We start from the raw sequence: 21,607 nt of genomic DNA, 5'->3' as shown, positions 1-21,607 counted from the left end.
GGAACATAAAGACATCCCATGAACACACTGACTCATCTTGTAAAAATGAAACAAATCACAGGAAAAGAAATGTCAGCTGAGATTTACGTCAACATTTGCACTAGACAGAATATGTATACTACATCTAAGTTGGTTGCTTAATTATCTGTTATATGGAGTTTTTCTTTAATGATTTCATTAAGGCATGTTAGTAAGCCTAACTTAATATATATGGAAAAAACATACAATAGTTATTTACAAACAATAATCTGTCACATATGTGGTGTTTAGCGTACCATCCAAGCATGAAAGTGAAGACCTATTGAAGTATTTTCAAATAATAACTCCGCCAGGGTCATTTTAAAGAAAGCAGAGGAAGGGGCATTACATTACAAGAGTATGAAAAGTCATTTTATTGATACGATAAATAGGAAAATGTAGCTCATGATGCAAACATTACAGTCAAGGATTTATGCAAGTCATGTATTTTCAATGAGTGTTTCAGCAGGTTAAGTAATATCAATTTGAGGAATGTTTTAGTGCCAAGATATTTATTGAGGCACACATGGTAGTTTTGATTGCTTTTCAAAAATGCATAAAACAGAGTTTATTTCCTGGTAATGCATTCAAATTTTTTTAACAAGATATGTGTCCATAGAGAACAGATGCCCCATCATTCCACTGTGTGCTCAAAACTCCACAAACTTCCGATAAATATCTGGAAGCTTTTCGCACCAAAAAGAGAGTTATTTTAGATAAAATTGTCCAATGGACCGGAACGAAACTCATACTAAATCTGCAAGTCATGCAGATAGACTCGCACACTAAAAATCTGGTAAATATCTGCAGGAATTAAGTAAAACTGTAAAGGAAAACTGTTATTGTAGAGAAAATATGTAAGCTCAAGGCCTATAACTGCGCCCAAAATCAATGGACCACAACAAAACTCTTAATTGATCTGTAACTCATGCAGGTAGACTCACATACCAATATTCAGTAAATATCTGAAGGTGTAAAGAAAAACAACTTGATAAAAAGAATGCCTGACAGATGGACAAACAGACAAGCAGACGGAATGTCCGACTGCTATATTCCAACATTAAGGCGACATACAAATAAAAAAACTGATATTCTTTTAAAAGACAATTGTAATTCAACTTAGTAAAACTCTTACACATAAACTGAGCCAGTCACTGGAAAAACGGACCTAATGCATTGCATAAGAAGCATCACAGATTAGGCTGTGCAGTGTGCACAAGCTGATGAGGGTTGATTATTTACGCCTAGAATTTTGTTTAATAAATGCAGAAAATGCGCTGCCCAAGATAAGTGTGTTCAGACTTCACAGGCTAATCTAAGACAACACTTTACACACATGCATTAAGCCTAGTTTTCCCAGAGACCTGCTCTATCTGAGGCCTGCTCTATCTTTATCATGTATACAGTTTATTCAATTATTTTGTTCTTTTACAACCTACTCTAATCAGGACATGTTATTGCACCCACACACTGAATGGCTAACTCCTCATGATGTTCTTTGTGGATTTGGTGAAAAAATGATAATATATAATATATTCACAGGAAATGTATACATTACAACAGCTGTCTAATTGCCCTTGATGTAAATTATACATTGATAATTGCACATGTCTCAAGTTGACATTTGTTATTAAATTGCTGATATATATATGGACAAATTCTGTGTATTTAAAAAGAAATTGCTGTCTATTGACTTTGCTTACATGTGATAAACAATGTTCAACTGGAAAAGCACAAAAAAGATGACTCATTTATGAGATTGGTAAAAAACACCAATCAATATTATTACACATGATTGATCGATTTTAACAGTTTTAAAATTTTGGTTTAAAAGATGGCCATTTAAAAGGTTTCTGCTTAGTGTTTGTAGATTGGGGCTGCATGAATTTGTAAGGCTACATCACCAGAAACATTAGTATCATCTTCTTGTAATGTCTATTACAGTTTACTCAATCCAAATTGTTGCTTTTGTAAGGATTCATCTCCTTATAAGATTTTACAAAGTAAATGTTATTGTAGGTCCATTACAAATGTCTTATATAGCATATTTTAACAATTAAAGGACATATGGCAGGTTGAAACAGAATGTTACACAGTTTGAATTGTATATAATAAATTAATAGCAAGAATACCAACAATATAGATGGAAATGCATCAATGAAACACAAAAATGGAATTTCTAAAAAGCCAGAATAATCTTGAACAAGAAAATAAATAAAAAGAAACAAAAATTGGAATGTCATTTGGTATAACGTAAATTATAGATGTGAAAATAATTAATGCTTGTATTGCACATATTATGAGATTTCTTGGATACTTTGGTCTGAATATATAATCTAAAAACAACAAGAAAAAACTTTAACACCCTATTGCCAATAACAAATGAGCCGCGTCATGCGAAAATGGATCTTATGCCATTTGCAGAAATTGCTTACACTGGTCAGGAGCGATGCTGTCCACTATAAAGTCACACAAACTTATGTGATCTCATCAGCAGATACAGTAGTTCCTATCCAGGCTGGGCTATTGGCCAGGCTGGGCTGGCACTATGCTGGCCGCATATGGAAAAAGACCCATGTTTGCATGATGGTGGTCATTATAACAAAAATATATAGACAACCTTTGCATAAATATAACAAATAACAGATGCACAACCATGCATTGCAAATATCTACAATGGGATTCTTATCCACTAACTCAAAAATCAAATAACATTATCATTAATTTCTCAATATATACACTATCTGTCTGTATTTCTGAATGAACCATACAATAATTTAATTTTTATTAATTTTAATATTTAAAGTAAAAGTTTTGAAATTTATAATGTGCAATTTTTTCAAAATATAATTATATTACCATCTAAGTAAAAAGTATGAAATAACACATAAGTAATTACTAAGCATTGCAGAATTCATGTTTACTGAAAAAACAAAAGCTTTAGAAACAAGAGGTGTGTTTGTGAAACACAATGCCCCCTAGATATTTGACCTTGAAGGATGACCTTGACCTTTTACCACTCAAAATGTGCAGCTCCATGGGATACACATACATGCCAAATATCAAGTTTCTATCTTCAATATTGCAAAAGTTATGACTAAGGTTAAGGTTTTGGGACATAATGACAGATAGAATGGCAGACAGACAGACAGGCCAAAAAGAACATACCCACGATCATTTGATCCGGGGCATAAAAAATGACGATTTTTAGACATTATATAATAAAATATAAATTAAGATGTTTCTTGAATATAAAACCTGGTAACTAGTAAATATATAACAAGTTAACCCAAATGTTCAACATATCATGAACAACCATGTAAATATTGCGCTAATATTATCACTTTCCAAGTACCGACTGCCCTTTTAAGTTACGATCAAACTGGTCTAATGTAGACGGCTTATAGAGGCCCAATTTGATGCCTGTCTTAGCTCGATTTTGATTCACATGTTTCACGGGGAATGGATTGAACGCCTTCTTCTGTGGCAGCTGAGATTTCCGCAAATGAGATTCAATAGACGAAGCATTGGAGGAGGAGGCTGCCACCATGGAGCGTTTGTTGATGTAGTATTGCTGGAAGGACAGGTTGCACTTGGAGTCTGGACTGAACACATCAGGGAGGTTGGCTTGACAGCTGTTGCTATGGGAACTAATGTGGCCATGGGAACTGTCAGACACTGAAGACCGTTTGGAATGAGAGCTATCAGACCTAGGAATCTTGATCTTTAGGCCAATAGGCTTCGGGTATTCTGCTTGCAATACCTTGCTTGTATCTGTTTTATTTTCTTTGACAGTGTCATAGTCGGCAGTGAGGTTATTCTCAGAGATTTTGGCTTCTGTGGAACTTACCCGGCTATCACAAATTACACCTGATTCATCACGGTCATTTGAGCACCCAAGAACTTCCGCTTCATTAAAATTGGATTTTACTTCATCAGCACCACTGACAATTAAATGCTCCATAGACAAACACATAGCACCATTAGATTTCTCACCTGCCAAATCACACCCAACCTTTTCCTCAGCTTCAACGTGGCCACTCGGATCACAACTCCAGCTCTTGTTAATATCCGAACACACAGTCAAGGTCTCCTCTGACACAGACTTCAAGTCCAAATCTAGATCCACACTTCTCCCATGCAGCACTGCCATGTGCTGAGGTGAACTCTCTGCAGAGGACACAGACACAGACGATGAACACATGGAGGTGCCGAGACCAGAGTCGTTGTGCCTCAGAGGACTGTGGGTGGGCTTTACATCAGACCGAGAGATTTCCTCTAGTTCTGCATCAGATTCACACAACTCCTTAAAGTCACTCCTCAAGTCTAGTTCAGTATTTTCAACTGACAAGCTTTTCAAGCCAGGTCTTTCAATATCAACTTGAATATTGGCAGTTTGTCCACATTCTTCTGTGTCCAAGGAATGAACTAATGCATCTGATTTACTTGAGTATATTTCTGTGTCTTTATTGGAGATGGCAATATTTTTACCGTTTTCTTGTTGCTTTTTGATAGCCATATCAGCTGCACATGCTTTTGTCACCTGCTTCTGACTTGGAGGTGTGACATCCCTTTCTATTGTCTGCTTGGCGGGAGATTTCTGACTCCACTTAAAGTCACCTGTCTTAAAGGGCTGAAATTTTCAAGGGAATAAAGTCATAAAACTGCAAGATATTACAAGGTTAACGTGCTCCAACCACTAATATTTTTATACTAGCTATGTAGCTATGTGTGAAGGAGAATAATCCCATTTTAAATAGGACAAGTATACATTGAAGATTAATCTCCCTTTGCAGGTATTTCTGTTTTTATTTTAAAATTAAACAATCACGTATTAATCATCAAGAAGAAATATCCCATACATTTTGTTTTATTTGACAATACAAATAAAAGTATCATCACATTTGCAATTCCTAATTGACGGTACTTAGTTACTGATCACTGAGGGGACAATTTTGAACTAAGAAGTGTGTAAGTTGTATAAAGTATAAAATACATGAAGCAATATGGCACTTAGGCTCTCTGAAAAGTTAAGGCCATAGCCTTTAAATCCATAGTACCCTGGTTCAAATACTTTTTTTGTTTAATTATGTTCTAGATCTAATGCTCTAGCTCTATAATTTGATGTTTAAATCTATTAATTTAATGACAAACTTCAAAAATGAGAAAAGCTGTGATCAATGCTATAAAATAATATGTAAATGAGTAATTGAAACAGACCCACATGACTAAGTAGGCTTAACATTTACTAGAATCTTTGATAAAAAGTTACTTTTTAAAATATATAAAACGTCTACCTGTGCATGTCTGTGCCCCTGTTCTGACACTGGCCCTACAGGTGTGAGGTTAGGGTACATGTTAGAGATACTTGGCCCCGCAGCCACAAAGCGGTTCCTGCCCCTGAGATCCTGCTTGTTGACAAACAGGTGGTTCATGGCGACTGGGGTCTCTATGGTGGGCACTATAGGACGGGCCTTGGAGGTGTGCTGTCTAGCAGTGGCAGCTGAAAGAAAGAAGCCACTTGATTTTTCATTGATGTTTATCATGTCCTAGACTCTAATTGTATTTAGTCATTTTCAGGTATTCAGGAATGTGTCTTTCCAAGAAAGATTCGTGTTTATGTTTTATAGCTGTTATACTGTCATACTTATGACCACTACAACTAGTTACCATTGATAAGGATATGAGCCTGGTTCTGCCTGTGCCTCAGCCGTTCGTACTGTTTCTTTAGGGCGCCGATATCTGTGGACATTCTCTCCATGTAGGCTGGCACTATCCCCGCCTCGCTGCCCCCCATTCCATACGCTCCAGGGCCCAGGGAGGAAATATCTGGCAGGCTGACAGTCCTTTGATCTCCTTCCAGACCTGCTGAGGAATGTGGGATAGGTACCAGAACTGATACAATAATTCAACCCTTTAATAAAATTGTAAACACAGAATGTTTTGCTAAAATATCTCCTAAAGGAGCAGGCGTCTGTCTACCTATGCAGCCCTTATAGGCCTGAATCGATACATGATGGATACAAGGATCATGTAACAGCACATACAAATCACTTTTAAACTACATGCACTGGTATAATCATTACCTATGTTGCTTGAAATAAGTATAACTAATTATTGGTCAGAAAGTAAACAAGTTTGCATTCTACCCATATGTCTGTAAGAACCTGCAGCAGCTGTTGGAATGAGCTCCTAATACCCTGTTGCAAGTAGTATTCTCCAGACATAAGCACAAGCCTTTATTTCACACATACTGCTCTGCCTTTATGTGTGCTAGAGATTGTAGCAGCTATAAGAACAAGAAACTGTCGGAGACGGGTGATGCTCCCCAAAGGTTTTTTTTGTCACAATATTGCACTATATATTCAGATAAAAGGAAACGTCTAGTAGTTGGGGGGACAAGAATTGCACTATAAATACATTTAATGGAAAATTTCAAAGGGCCATAACTCTGTGAAAAATCATCCGTTCAGAACCCCCTGATAATATGCACATCTCCTCATGGTAGTGAAGCTTCCCATAAAGTTTCATTGTGCACGGACGGACACACACACACAGACAGACGAAGCGGCAACTATATGCTCCCCCCAAAAATATTTTGGGGGAGCATAATGAACCCAGTGCAGCTAGAAACATTCCCCAGACATGAGCCAAATGCATGTTCAACATACAATTCTCTACCTTTATGTAAGCTGGAGCTAGACAAAGCTGTTGGAATGAACCAACACTATGCATCAGCATTACATGTTCTTAGGACAGAAGCATAAGAAATATTTCAATATAGTTTTGTCTACTACAGCTAGACACAGCTATTTGAATGAACCCAGTGAAACAAATGATATTTTCACAGACATAATCCAACTGCATGTTCTATACATATTTCTCTACCTTTATGTTTGCCAGATGCAGCTGTTGGAATGAAACCTGTGAAACAGGTGATGTTCTCCATCTCCTCCTCCTCAAGGTCATCCTCGTCGCTAGGCAACGCTGCCCCGTTGGCCCCCACTGACCTCTTGGTTGCTGGGGTGAAAGGTCGGATGTTGTATGTGTACTTTTCACGTAGCTCTGTCAGATTTTGCAGTGGGAATGGGGCGATAGAGTAGATGCTCTGAAATAAAGCAGACATAAGAGAATATTATTCAAAGAGCACCAGAAGGATAGAAACTTTATTGTGGCACGCGGTCCTTTATTAATGGCAAGGAATCATAGCCAAACAGTGTAAACAGAACCAAACACAACATACAATACTTATTTTTGCAACAAACTAACACATGAATAAAACTGGTTTCACAACCTTGAATAGCATATGAAAACCAATCAGGGTCAAAACAAGTTTTAGGTAAGACAAAGCTACATTTAAATTGTTTACGTGGAAAATATGTATAGCATCAATAGCAAATATGTCAGTCAAGATGCCTCAACAGTGACAGTTACAATTTAAGAAAGATATATGTAATCAGATTATCTATATGTTTTTATAGTAAGATTTACTACAGTCTCTGCAACCTTATGTGCGTAATTGTAAAAGAACATCTTTTACAAAAATATCAAATTGTGTGACTGACCAATGGGAACAATGTTCAGGAGCAACTTCAAATGTCAATTTCAAGGTTCATGCACAACACCATTGTACATCTATACACCAGACATGTTATAGCCATACCTTGATCATGACGTCTACATCCAGTAGGTTTCCCTCCACCATTTCCTGGGTGATATCCCCCATCAATGTGTAGAACTGGTCCGCTGAACCCACCTGTAGGATACGGCTGAAAGACAGATGACAAATAGTTTAACAAGAGCACCACATAGCGGGTGCCAACACTCGGCTGTGGGTGCAGTTTTGAATAAATGAAAGCTCATCATAAGTGACCTTGACCTTTGACCTAGTGACCCAAAAATGGGTGTGGCGTGTAGAACTCATCAAGGTGCATTTACATATTAAGTTTCAAACTTGTATGTGGAAGCACTTTGATTTTAGAACCTATGTTAAGGTTTTAGCACGACACGGACGGCGGACGCCGGATGGCAGACGACGAGCTGGCTTTGACAATACCTCGGGTTTTCTACGAAAACAGCCGAGCTAATAAAATAAGTTACGCATCAGGGTTTCATGCATGCGTGAAAAGGGAAGTCCCAGAAAAGCCTGTTTAGTCTGCACAGGCTAATCAGGGACAACACTTTCAGCCTAAACAGAATTTTTGCTAAGAAAATACTTCCTCTAAATAAACAAGAGCACCGCATAACGGGTTCCCACTCGGCTACGGGTGCAGTTTTGAATAAATGAAAGCTTGACAGAATAAATTTTTTTTTAAGGTCACAACAACCTTGACCTTTGACCTAGTGACTCAAAAATTGGTGTGGCGTGTAGAACTCATCACGGTGCATCTACATATGAAGTTTCAAAGTTGTAGGTGGAAGCAATTTGATTTTAGAGCCAATGTTCAAAACCTTAACAAAATGTTAAGGTTTTAGCACGACGCCGACGTTGAACGACACGACGAGCTGGCTATGACAATACCACGGGTTTTCTCCGAAAACGCCGAGTTAAAAATACAATTAAAGCTACAAGTGTCGTACTGCGGACTGCACAACAGGCTTATTTAGTACGACACTTAAGGCACATGCATAAAAAAGAAATTCTGGCTATGTTATTTTCCAGTGTAAAGTATACAACTTTCTTTATATTCATGCTTGCAACTTATACAATGATCGGACATAAACAAAGAAACTGGAATGAGTCAAAGACACTAATGCCCCCACAACACATTTTTAGACACTGACAAACCCCTGTCTATTCCACAGTAGACAAAAAGATGAATGCCATAAATCAGTCAAAACTAGTTAGAACCTTCCTAGCTTTAAAATCATCTACACATTAATATTTTCTAACTGTAACAGTTTGAGCTAGATCCACCCTCTAGTTAAAGGGGAGTTAAAACCCCAAGGTTCTGACAACTATATATTTGTATAGTTGAACTAAAAATGTGTCACATCTGACACTGATGACCACAAAACACAATCATCATGTTTGCAACCAGACATATCACATATCTTTCATCACCTGACAAAATGACCAGAAGGACATGTATGAAATAGAATATATGTAATCTTTATATAGTATAAGTTAAGGACATGTATGAAATAGAATGTATGTAATCTTTATATAGTATATGTGCACTTTAAGCAAAAAATTTACAAATTACAACAAGAAACTAGATTTTGAAAAAGTAAAAACCATATTCACTTGAATTTAATTACATTTGAAGCAAGGTCTGAATGAAAGCTACTTACACACAAATTACAGCACAGCACCTTCATCCAAATAACATTTATGTCAGTTATTGTGAAATAAAACTTCTAATTAGAAATTACTTTAACCCAACTGAATCCAACTTAACGTATAACTGAATGTATAGGTGCCAGTATTTGGTGAATAGACAAGTTAACAAAACAGCCAAACAATCAACTGATGTGACCTTCACTCTGGAAAGCACAGCAAGTCTATTTTTGTTGTCATGTTTTATTACAAATAAGGACCAATTTTTAGGTTGTGAGAGCTTTTAATGTCTGAATTGAGTATGAGAAATCTTTTACCCTAATAATTATTTAATCTTTATTTATTTTCATATTGAGCAATGGAATGTGAACATTTTGTTTATAATATTTGACAGACCAAGATGGAAAAAGGAAATTCATGTTTACTTTCCAGCTAATAAACATTGTGTTTCATATCTCCTTTATTTGACAATAGCAAATACTGCCAGCCGATTTCTTTAATACCTGGAGAGTTTTCCCCAGATGACCAGTGCAGTCCTCAGGAGGATTTCTGAGCCATCCAGCAGTATGGAGTCCCAGACTCGCAGCACTGTGGTCTTGGGAAGACAGGTCGCAAACAAGGTTAGAAACCACTGCATCGTGAAAACATTGGTCAGTGGGGGCTCGTAACATCCACCTGAAGAAAGAAAAAACGTAATAAAGAAAATCTTTCTTTTTGTATTGTATATTAATTTAAAAAAAAAATGCAGTCCTACATATCAGCCTTTTACTTTTCAACTTCTATTTACCTTTCTTTTTTTATAATCATTTCTTCTTTAACACTTTACCACTTAGATACGTATTTTGACGCATTTGTGGTCCCTAAGAAATTAAAATTTAATTAAACACCTTTCTTACTAGATTCAAGTTTTTAAGGCTTAATTTCCAACCCTGAGATACTGATGAGCAGCAAACAGCATAAAATCTGACCAGACTCCAAGTTACTCGCAATCTGTTCTGGTTTTATGCTGGTTGCAAAAGCCATTTTAATTTTGCGTCTGATGGGGAAAAGGGTTATATCATCTCGTGTTGTATTTCTTCTTCTCACTCTTACTACTTTAAAAACAATGAATGCTATAAATTATATAATAAATTAGTATTGATCTGTGTCATACCTGAAGGCTGGTCCAGTGCATGTTGCAGATAGTCAAGATGTCGTGACAGTTTAGGGAAGATCTTGAGCAAGTCTCTGAACACTGCCATGTCCACAGAGAGGGCGCGCAGGTTGTTGGCAAAGTAACCCTGAGGCAGCACATGGTCTATCAGGAATATCATCACCTGACGGAATAAAACAGTAAGAACATTGTTATTAACACCTGAATATCAATGCGCACCTTGGTCTATCAGGAATATCATCACCTGACGGAATATAACAGTAAGAACATTGTTATTAACACCTGAATATCAATGCGCACCTTGGTCTATCAGGAATATCATCACCTGACGGAATATAACAGTAAGAACATTGTTATTAACACCTGAATATCAATGCGCACCTTGGTCTATCAGGAATATCATCATCTGGGAAGAAGAAATATCATCACATTTGTACTAAACTTGCGTATCATCATTGTGTGTGGCTTTTCACAGGAATTTGATCAGCTGAGGGAGAGAACTGTACCAGCATTGTTATTAAAACCTGAATATAAATGTGCGCCATGGTCTATGAAAGGAATATCATCACCAAAGGAAGACAGTGGATCTTATGCACAAGATTTTCTTACTAAAACTGACATTTCATTTAAATTTTAAAGGTATCATAATCAAATGTGAACACTGCACACATTTTTCAAAGTAAATTGTCAATTATCCAAATGCACATACTATTAAGTATTTGACAATAGAACCTTTAATGCTTAAAAAACTGTATGCATTTCTTTCAATAATTAAAGCATATCAACAGAATAATTATCATCATCCCAAGTGTCTAGTCAATTTGACAAAACATGTGCTATGAACTTCTTTTATATATATTTGTATGTGGTAGCAGACTTATGGACTTGGGTAATGATGTGTAATATTTACTGCTTTTGCTATGTATTGGCTTTGCTTGATATGGTAACGGATAAAATAAGTAAGACAACTTTGAAATTGATCTAATATTGTCATTAATTTATTACCTCCCCTGGAAAAATTATCAAACTGAATGTAGTTATCAAACTGAATGTATATATCAAGGGATAGCATTAAGATACATGTTAAAATAAATTAAATATTTTTCTACAAAGCAACAAACACAAAAGAGGGCTCTTAATGTATTCTGAAAATATGTTTATACGTCTGCAAGAATGTTGAAAGTATTTTCTAAAGACATTTGCTATTAAATAAGCATTGGAATAAATGTGTCCATTAATCTTAGCCTATTTATCTGTATAAGTCTTATACAATAAAACTAAATTCTGCTTAATAATACTGCATGTTTCCTATACATTATACAACAAATGGCACTAATGCCTGTCATGTGAAGGCTTCAATCACAACAAAGAGCATTAACATATAAGTTCAGAGCATAATTTTCTAAATAAAGGGCCATGACGGTCCTAAGGTGCTCACCTAGGTTTTAGGTACACCAATTGTCAACAACTTGCGCAGGTAACTTCGTCTGTTAACCAATGTGACCCAGATTTTAACTAGTTATTGTCAAAATAAACATTCTGGTTGTATCAAGCTTGAGTTATACATGAGGTCGCTACAGTGGTAACAAGGTGTTTTTTTCTAAGAGCTGACATGGTAACCTTGGTTTTGGATGCACATCACCAAGATTTAAACCCAGCATAAATAGTTTAAAAAACATTATGAAAGAGTTTCATCAAGATTTAGTCAGAAATGAGGCCTCTAAAATGGTATGGTTGTTCAAAGATTTGAAATGGTGACCTAGTTTAATGATGCACATGAGACTGATTAAACTCAGTCTAGATCTAGTCAAGATAAACATTTTGACCAAGTTTAATAAAATTTGAGTAAGAAGTGTGCCCTCAAGAGCAGTTAAAGTTTTCCAAGATTTGAAAAGATGACCTGTTTTTTGTATGCACATGCACCAGATCCAAACCAAGCCAAGATTGACAAGATAAGAACTTGAATAAAGTTACATCAAGAATGAATAAAACAATTAAACCTCTAGAGTTAAAATGAGCTTAAAATTTGATTTAGTTTCTTAGATTTGTTCTGATGACCTTGTGTTTTGACGCACAAGACCCAGATTCTAGCTCTTGGCCTATTTAATATAAACATTAATATTTTGACTCTGTTTCAAAAAGATTGAGTCATTAATCCCACCTAGAGAGTTATAAGAAGTGTTTTTCTAACATTTGACCTGGTGATCTAGTATTTGCACGTATCAGACCCAGATTCAAACTTCGCCTACATGTTATCAAGATTTAACAAAATTGTGGCCTCTACAACTTAAACAAGAGCACCTCATAACGGGTGCCACGCTCGGCTGGGAAAGCTTGTCAGAATTTTTTTTTTGGGGGGGGGGGGGGTCACAGTGACCTTGATCTTTGACCTAGTGACCCAAAATGGGTGTGGCGTGTAGAACTCATCAAGGTGCATCTACATATGATGTTTCAAAGTTGTAGGTGGAAGCACTTTGATTTTAGAGCGAATGTTAAGGTTTATGTTAGAGTTTTATATAAGAGGTCACAGTGACCTTGACCTTTGACCTAGTGACCCAAAAATGGGTGTGGCTATAGAACTCATGAAGCTGCATCTACATATGAAGTTTCAAAGTTGTAGGTGGAAGCACTTTGATTTTAGAGCCTATGTTAAAGTTTGATATTAGAGGTCACAGTGACCTTGACCTTTGACCTAGTGACCCAAAAATGGGTGTTGCATGTAGAACTCATCAAGGTGCATGTACATATGAAGTTTAAAGTTGTAAGTGGAAGCACTTTGATTTAAGAGCCAATGTTAAGGTTTTAGCACGACGCCTACGTCAGACGAGCTGGCTATGACAATAGCTTGTGGTTTTCTCCAAAAACAGCCTCGCTAAAAACTAATGGTTGATGACCCAATGACACACATCACAAGACATACAGTGGTCACAATGGGCACCAGGTGACATATACAAGTTTGAAACAAGGATAAATCATCATGTTTAATTCATGAGCGTCTTTAACCAAACTATACAGCATTACAGGGATAAAGTAAAAATGAGATGCAGAGAAATTTATGCATCAAGTTGCAGCATAATAATTAAATTAAATTTAGAAATTAAATATTAATCAGCATATGGCAAGACATCCTGACCTCCTAAAGCTGTTTTGGCACCCGAATGTAAGACATATATTTTAAATCCCTTTAATACTTTACAGATTACAAGGAGAGGGACACACAGATGGACAATGTGATAACTATGTGCTGCTTAAGGTCATTATTGAGGGTTTTAGACATTGAAAGTATGATAAAAATGTGGGCTTCAAAATTACTATCTTATGTAGTCTCATAGAACATTTCACTTCTCTTACATTCCTTTTTCAATGTATTTTTTTTATCCCTATTAACAATCAGTCAGTGGATAAGGAGGTTTCATTCTGATAAATAGGCAGCTCCAGCAAGAAATGAGATCAATTTGTCCATCCCAGTACCAATAGGCAATCATCATTTATCTTCATTTCTCTCCTCTGAAGAGCTAAGCAAGCCTATGGAGTATCTGCGACACATTGATTACAGTACATAAGACTGTGTTCTGTTGGCACACTACATGGTTGATAGTGCGACACATTGATTACAGTACATAAGACTGTGTTCTGTTGGCACACTACATGGTTGGTAGCTTCTATTCCTTTCAGTTTAGCTCAGATATGTTGTATTTTTTACACATAGAATATAACGACAGTCAATTATTCAAATGCATATGTAACAATAGGGCGGCATGTGCGAAATCATTTGAACAGCGTCATGCCAAGCTACCCTGTCCACTATAAAGTCATGCAAGGTTTCGTGTTCTCATTAGCAGACAGGGTGTATAATATTAATGTATCACTATTGCTTGGAACTTATTTATGTCCTCAATACAGAGTTGTCATTTACCACAACAAACAAATAAAAATCACAAAATAATAAGGAAATACTCGAGAAACAAGGGTTTATTTCAGCTCAATATTGCCCATGGATTACAAGCACACAAAGTTCAATGGAAACTGCCTAACTGAGATGTATTTTATGCTGGAATGAACTTTCTGTAATGCAAATGTCGCAAACTCTGATCCTGAAAGAGACACTATTTATTTCCCTGTATTGCAGTGACATCGTTAACCATCAGTAAACTTAAAAAAAAGGTCATTCAGTGTCCATATGAACAAAATGTACAAACTAAGGAAAACCAGGACTTTGCCTATGGGAGATGAAAGAACACATTACCCTGATGGCACTCATATGACTGTGCATTGTTGTCACTGTCAATAATTTGTCTTTCAGTGGTATTTACTGGGGTTCCTCAGTTAATATCTTCAGAACATGCGCATGGAAATTATTGTCTGAAGATGTTAATCAAACTAGAGCGTTGTCACAAACTTGAACAGTACCTCCACGGGGATTTGTCACATATGTTGAAGTGCAAATTAAAAAGTCTACATATATAACTTATATAACATCTTGTAGTTTCAATTGCCTGAAAGATACTAATCAAATGTATGTTTTTGTATCAATGAGGAATAACTCACAAACTACCATAATTCATTTCAAATAGTTGGACTCTTTATAATTGGTGCTTCAATCGGTGCTTGATACCTAAAGATCCAAAAGATCTATGGCTGAATTATTCATAAAACATGGACTAGATTAAGATCAAGTATCATTGATCAGTTCAAAGGAAGTTCAAACAGACATTGATAAACATGTAACCCGGGAATCAATAAATGGAAATACATGTAAGCATTTTTATTAGGAATTTATTATAAAGGCAATTGATAACAATTGATATTTTCTTTTATAAGGTATAACAAAATTATGAATTATAAATGAGGCATATCATTGGTTCTTTGTCCCACTCAGCTCTGAAATTCAACCTATGAAAACACATAATATACAAGAGGGCCAAGATGGCCCTAGTTCGCTCACCTGAGAGGAGTCGGTTCATGCAATCTTTAACTAATGTCAAACAAGACCTAGATATTGACCAGACAAACATCATGGTCAAGTTTCATCATTATTGAATCAAAACTCTGGCGTAGGGAGTGTTTTTTTGTTTTTGTAAGATTTGAAATGGTGACCTATATTTTGAGTTGACCCCCCAAACATCAAACTTTTCTTACAAGGATTTTGTATAATAAAATGAAAATTTGGACAATCTTAGGGCAATAATTATGGCATTAATTATGTGATTTTGCTCATCATCAAACTTAACTGAGATCTTTCAGCAACTTTGATAAAGAATGCTTGAGAAATGTGAATGCTAGAGTGTTTACAAACCAAATGTGGACGGACGGACAGCGGACAAAGACCAATCCTTAAACCTCACCTCAGCAATCAGGTGAGCTAAAAAGTGTGTTTCACCGATCTCAATAAAACCAATGTATTGACTAAGTTTCAGGATGATTAGGGAAAAAATGTGACTTCTAGAGTGTTCACAAGCTTTTTTTTACTATATAAATATAAGAAAACTGCCCCCCCCCCCGGCAGTCATGTTATTCAACTGACCGGAACCATTTGCCAACTCAACTATTGTATCAAGGAAACAATTGTTCTGACCAAATTTCATGAAAATTGGGCAAAAAATGTGACTTCTAGAGTGTTCACATGTTTTCACTATATACATATAGAGAAAAATGCCCCACCCACTGGCAGCCATGTTTTTTCACCGATCTGGACCATTGTCGAACTCGTCCGACATATCAATAAAACCAATGTTTTGATAAACTTTCATGATGATTGGGCAAAAATTGTGACTTCTAGAGTGTTTACAAGGTTTCTCTGTAGCCATATAAGGAAAACTACCACTGGCGGCCATGTTTTTTAATGGACCGGAACCACTTTTGAACTCAACCAATTTATCATTAACACAGACATACAGACCAAGTTACATGAAGATTGGGCATTAAATGTGACTTCTACAGTGTTAACAAGCTTTTTCTGTTTTTTTGACCTAGTGACCTAGTTTTTGACCTAACATGGCCCAGTTTCAAACTCGATCGAGATTTCATTGGGACAAATCTTCTGACCAAGTTTCATGAAGATCGGAAAATAAATGTGGCCTCTAGAGTGTCTACGAACAAATGTGGACAGACGGACAATGGACAAAGACCAGTCACAAAAGCTCACCTGAGCAATCAGGTGAGCTAAAAACAAAAGCTGTCACCATAGGATGACATATGCCCCCTATAAACGCTTTGATAGAATTTATAGCATCTTTCGAAACCTAAAGGCAGATTTAGAAACCTAAACGCGGACCCTAAGTTCAAGGTCAAGGTCACAGGAGTGAAAATTTGTGTGCGTATGGAAAGGACTTGTCCATATAAACATGCATACCAAATATGAAGGTTATATCTCAAGGGACATAGAAGTTATGAGCATTTTTCGAAACCTAAACGCAGATTTCGAAACCTAAACGCGGACTCTTAGTTCATGGTCAAGGTCACAGGGGTAAAAAATTGTGTGTGTAAGGAAAGGCCTTGTCCATATACACATGCATACCAAATATGAAAGTTATATCTCAAGGGACATAGAAGTTATGAGCATTTTTCGAAACCTAAACACAGATTTTGAAACCTAAACGCGGACCCCAAGTTCAACGTCAAGGTCACAGGGGGAAAAATTTGTGTGCCTATGGAAAGGCCTTGTCCATATTCACATGCATACCAAATATGAAGGTTATATCTCAAGGGACATAGAAGTTATGAGCATTTTTCAAAACCTAAAAGCAGATTTCGAAACCTAAACGTGGACCCTAAGTTCAAGGTCAAGGTCACAGGGGAAAAAAAATGTGTGCGTATGGAAAGGCCTTGTCCATATACACATGAATACCAAATATGAAGGTTATATCTCAAGGGACATAGAAGTTATGAGAATTTTCGAAACCTAAACGCAGATTTCGAAACCTAAACGCGGACTCTTAGTTCAAGGTCAATGTCACAGGGGTAAAAAATTGTGTGTGTATGGAAAGGCCTTGTCCATATACACATGCATACCAAATAGGAAGGTTATATCTCAAGGGACATAGAAGTTATGAGCAATTTTGGAAACCTAAATGCAAAGTGTTATTTCATCTTCAATGGCTTTGTTATCATTTGTGTGTGTTTCATGTAATTGTTTTTCGAGTGTTTCAATGATTTTGATAGTTTCAGTTTCAAGTTTGTGTGTTTCTTTTTGTTTAAATGATGTGTATCTAATTGTTGTGTAACATATATTTCCTTTAATTACTTCCCACAATGTGTTTGGGTTCGCATCTTTATTATTTTGAACTGTATTGAATATTTCTTGTTTTATTTGCGTTTGATATTGTGTATCTAATAAGATGCTGTTATTTATTTTCAATAATGTATTGATCACGGGAATGAAAAGTGTCTTGCATATCTACACTTCACTTCACTTGGTGATGACATATACATATATTGATAGTATAATCAAGGAGATTGAAACATGTAAAAGTAGTTTGCTCAACAATCTAATAACATTTTTTGCATATCAGGAAAGTGTGGATAACAGCATGTGAAAATTATGTCTTGCACATCTACACTTTTACTTAAATTGATTAAGAAATGTTGTAGTAGTTTTCTTAACAACTGTATTCATAAAAATGCTTTAAGGGCATATAACTCAGGAACATGTTGATCACTGAACATGTGAATAGTGTCTTGCACATCTACCCTTCCTGATCATGACAGAATTCAAGCTAATTTAATAGCTTGATAAATGAAAAAGTTTGCGCCTCAAATTTTTTAACTTTTTAAGCAGACTGACCAACCAACCGTGACTTCTAAATATCCAATGTCAACTTGTTTGGATTATACATAAATACAGTTTTTATTTGATTTTGGGCTTGTAAAAATCATAAGGCAAGAGGCTTGCTAGTAATTTTCAAAATGCCACTTCTGAAGACTGATAGTGGGGTCCCAAAGGAAATCAATGTTCATCAAATTATCAGCACTTTTCATGTTTCAGCAGAGAACTATATAATTCAATATATATGCATCAACTGTTCATCATTGTTCCTCAATTGTGATATATATAGTAAGAGAGTTTTCCAAACATATTAAACATGTTTTACTTCAGAAGAACTCTAGTAATCATTCTTGTAAATCAAGATGTATTTCTGTTGAGAATAATGACAAGAAAAAAATATTTGCCACAAACACAATTGGAAATATAAGAACAGCACTCTTCATCACAGCTTAACAGCATGGTTATATTATCACATTGTGCCTTATGTTAAACGTCTGTTACCATCCCTGGAGATATCACAAGGGGATCTATTATAAATATTGACTACTGTTCAAGAAGAAATGTGATTAACCATACATCAAAATAAAGTTTTCCTCTGAAAATCTAGGGACCCACCACAAGTAGGAGAGCGTTAACAAGCACGCCTCTGTTTTTTGGCACCTTCCTACACAACAGATATTTGGTAGATTTGGTGTTGTGTTTGTTGTCTTGTTTATATACCAGTACTAAGTGAAGCGAAAAACAGTTCATATCACTGCCACTTAATTTGAGGATCTATTTAGTATTTTTGTTCACATTTAACTTTCAGTTTGTACCATAATTTTTCATAGTGCAACTGTTTTTTTAAATAAATAATTAGATTTACACCAACACTGACTTTAAAGTTTGATGAAAAAGGTTGGCCAAAACCTGTTTCATTTTGAGATGCTGAGTTCTGTTTTTGTGTAAGCACATTTCGCAGTATCATTTTTGAACATTAGAAGACATATATTGTTTCCCAATTATATTTAATGTGAATATTCTATAAGTTGAATTTTTTACTTCAGGTCGATACTGTTACATTTCATTACAATGGCCATGACACATGACATTGTGGCATTACGACCTAAATTTTTATTATTATTTCATGTCATAATGCACCATGGACACAAATAACAAATAAAAGCTCTTCCAGCCAAAATTGACTATGTGTTGAGGTATTTCATAAACATGAACATTTGCCCTTTTTCAGAATCAACCATGCAGGAGCACCGTGTGAGTGACATTATAAAATAATACCTGGGTTATGTCTCTATTTTGAAGTACAATCAAGATGGGGTATTCCCAATGAACCCCGCTTGAATCATATAATGCCATGTGCCCGCATCAAGCTATGTTCTAATTTTATTATAACAGTTAGTTTGTATTGTTTTCATCATTTTACATGCTAAATTTTCGAATAGTGGACTAGTGAGTACTTCTTTCCAAATTTAGCTAAAAGATTCTGAATAAATTGACCTTTTTTTAATATCTGATTTTTTCCTAAAGAAAGAAAAGAAAATCTTTTTATAAAAAAAACTGGCCTAGTGGTATTTAAAACATGCATTTTAGTACCATAATTTGTTATTGTTGGGTCCTATCATATTTTGTAAATATGTTTATTTATGAATGGCCATGTTGATAGTGAATTTACATAGCTTAAATAACAGCTTTTAAAAACAAGGGCAAGGACTTACACAATAAATAGATAACAAGCTATCTGAAACTTCACAATACAAAATATGTTTAAAAAACTGAGATGGTTCATGATTTCTTATTGATAGTTTTGCATTTAGAAACAGTCTCTTATTAAAAATAACATTAAACACATTACCATTAAGCTTTCCTGATCTGGATTGAAGTTCTTTTGAATTAGACATCAGTACAAAAAGGAGATTAAACCTATATGTTGTTGTATTTTTTTCGCAGATAATATCGTTTCGGAAGAATAAAAACACAGCAATAAATAGTAATTTATAATACAGGAATCGTTAAGTTTTCTATTTTTGTATTTAATAGAGATGAAAAACTTTTAATGGCAAATATATTACATTTATGATGGTTATTTTTGGAGATAGAAGTAAAACAATTGTCTTTGGCATTTACTTTTGTATTTGGATTTAATATCATGGCAAACAAAATCAGACATTAAAATGGATTAATGACTCAACCATTTCTTGACAGGCATAATATCTTGTTTCTTCAAACCAGAACATGATTTAATTCATTTGTCTTCCATTTTAGGAGAAAACTAATTCCTTTGAATCAATAAGCTGGAGTTTGAAAGGAATGTTTTACCCAAAGACCTCTAAGATAGAAAAGCAAAATAACATGCCAGAAAGATCAATGCTTTATATAGCATATCTCTTTGTAAATTGGGAAAAGATTGCGTGCAAGAATTTCTGTTTCTGAGTAAAGACAGCAAACATAGTTTGACATGGGTTCCTTTGTTTTAGAAACAATACATACAAATGAAATGAATAGTTATGCAGCTGTTTCTGTCAACAAGGTCTGTTTGTAAAACATGCATGCCCCCCATATGGGCTGTCAGTTGTAGTGGCAGCCATTGTGTGAATACGTTTTTTGTCACTGTGACCTTGACCTTTGACCTAGTGACCTGAAAATCAAAAGGGGTCATCTGCGAGTCATAATCAATGTATCTATGAAGTTTCATAATCCTAGGCATAAGCGTTCTTGAGTTATCATCCGGAAACCATTTTAATGGTTCGAGTCACCATGACCTTGACCTTTGACCTAGTGACCTGAAAATTAATAGGGGTCATCTGCCAGTCATGATCAATGTACCTATGAAGTTTCATGATCTTAGGCGTTAGCATTCTTGAGTTATCATCCGGAAAATATTTTTTATGTGTCGAGTCACCGTGACCTTGACCTTTGACCTAGTTACCTGAAAATCAATAGGGGTCATCTGCAAGTCATGATCAATGTACCTGGGTCATCTGCAAGTCATGATCAATGTACCTATGAAGTTTCATGATCCTATCATCCGGTAACCATTTTACTGGTTCGGGTCGCCATGACCTTGACCTTTGACCTAGTGACCTGAAAATCAATAGGGGTAATCTGCGAGTCATGATCAATGTACCTATGAAGTGTCATGATCCTAGGCGTAAGCATTCTTGAGTTATCATCCGGAAACCATTCTGTGGACGAACCGACGGACGGACCGACCAACATGTGTAAAACAATATACCCCCTCTTCTTCGAAGGTGGCACAAATATTACATTAATTAATCATATATTAGGTAACTTTACTTCTATGTTGTGCCTTCTATCAATTGCTTAGCTCAGTACAAAATCACTCTCGTAACTTGGTAAAATGAACAAGAAACAGTATCTGTTGACTTGCCTT

The 21,607-nt window shown here is 35.7% G+C and overlaps 1 protein-coding gene across 5 annotated transcripts in view; it reads right to left on the bottom strand.

The window, feature by feature from the left end:
* Nucleotides 1–630: 630 nt before the first annotated feature.
* LOC127880229 (TBC1 domain family member 30-like) overlaps nt 631–21,607 on the bottom strand; it is a 62,466-nt gene continuing 41,489 nt past the window's right edge. For 3 of the 5 annotated variants that reach the window (XM_052427551.1, XM_052427536.1, XM_052427557.1), the window contains 7 exons: nt 10,452–10,614; nt 9,802–9,973; nt 7,682–7,787; nt 6,907–7,126; nt 5,689–5,913; nt 5,316–5,521; nt 3,252–4,651 (listed from right to left, as the gene is read on the bottom strand). In XM_052427551.1, coding sequence (XP_052283511.1) covers nt 3,359–4,651; nt 5,316–5,521; nt 5,689–5,913; nt 6,907–7,126; nt 7,682–7,787; nt 9,802–9,973; nt 10,452–10,614 — 2,385 coding nt within the window. In that variant the 3' untranslated portion in view covers nt 3,252–3,358. Of the gene's footprint in view, nt 984–3,251; nt 4,652–5,315; nt 5,522–5,688; nt 5,914–6,906; nt 7,127–7,681; nt 7,788–9,801; nt 9,974–10,451; nt 10,615–21,607 lie in introns of those variants that run through there. The other 2 variants (XM_052427566.1, XM_052427544.1) reach the window with 2 other exon arrangements.

This window comes from Dreissena polymorpha, chromosome 1, assembly GCF_020536995.1.
Source record: "Dreissena polymorpha isolate Duluth1 chromosome 1, UMN_Dpol_1.0, whole genome shotgun sequence".
NCBI lineage: Eukaryota > Metazoa > Mollusca > Bivalvia > Myida > Dreissenidae > Dreissena > Dreissena polymorpha.
The sequence above is the reverse complement of the archived record's forward strand: the minus strand, read 5'-3'. Positions and strand labels throughout refer to the sequence as shown.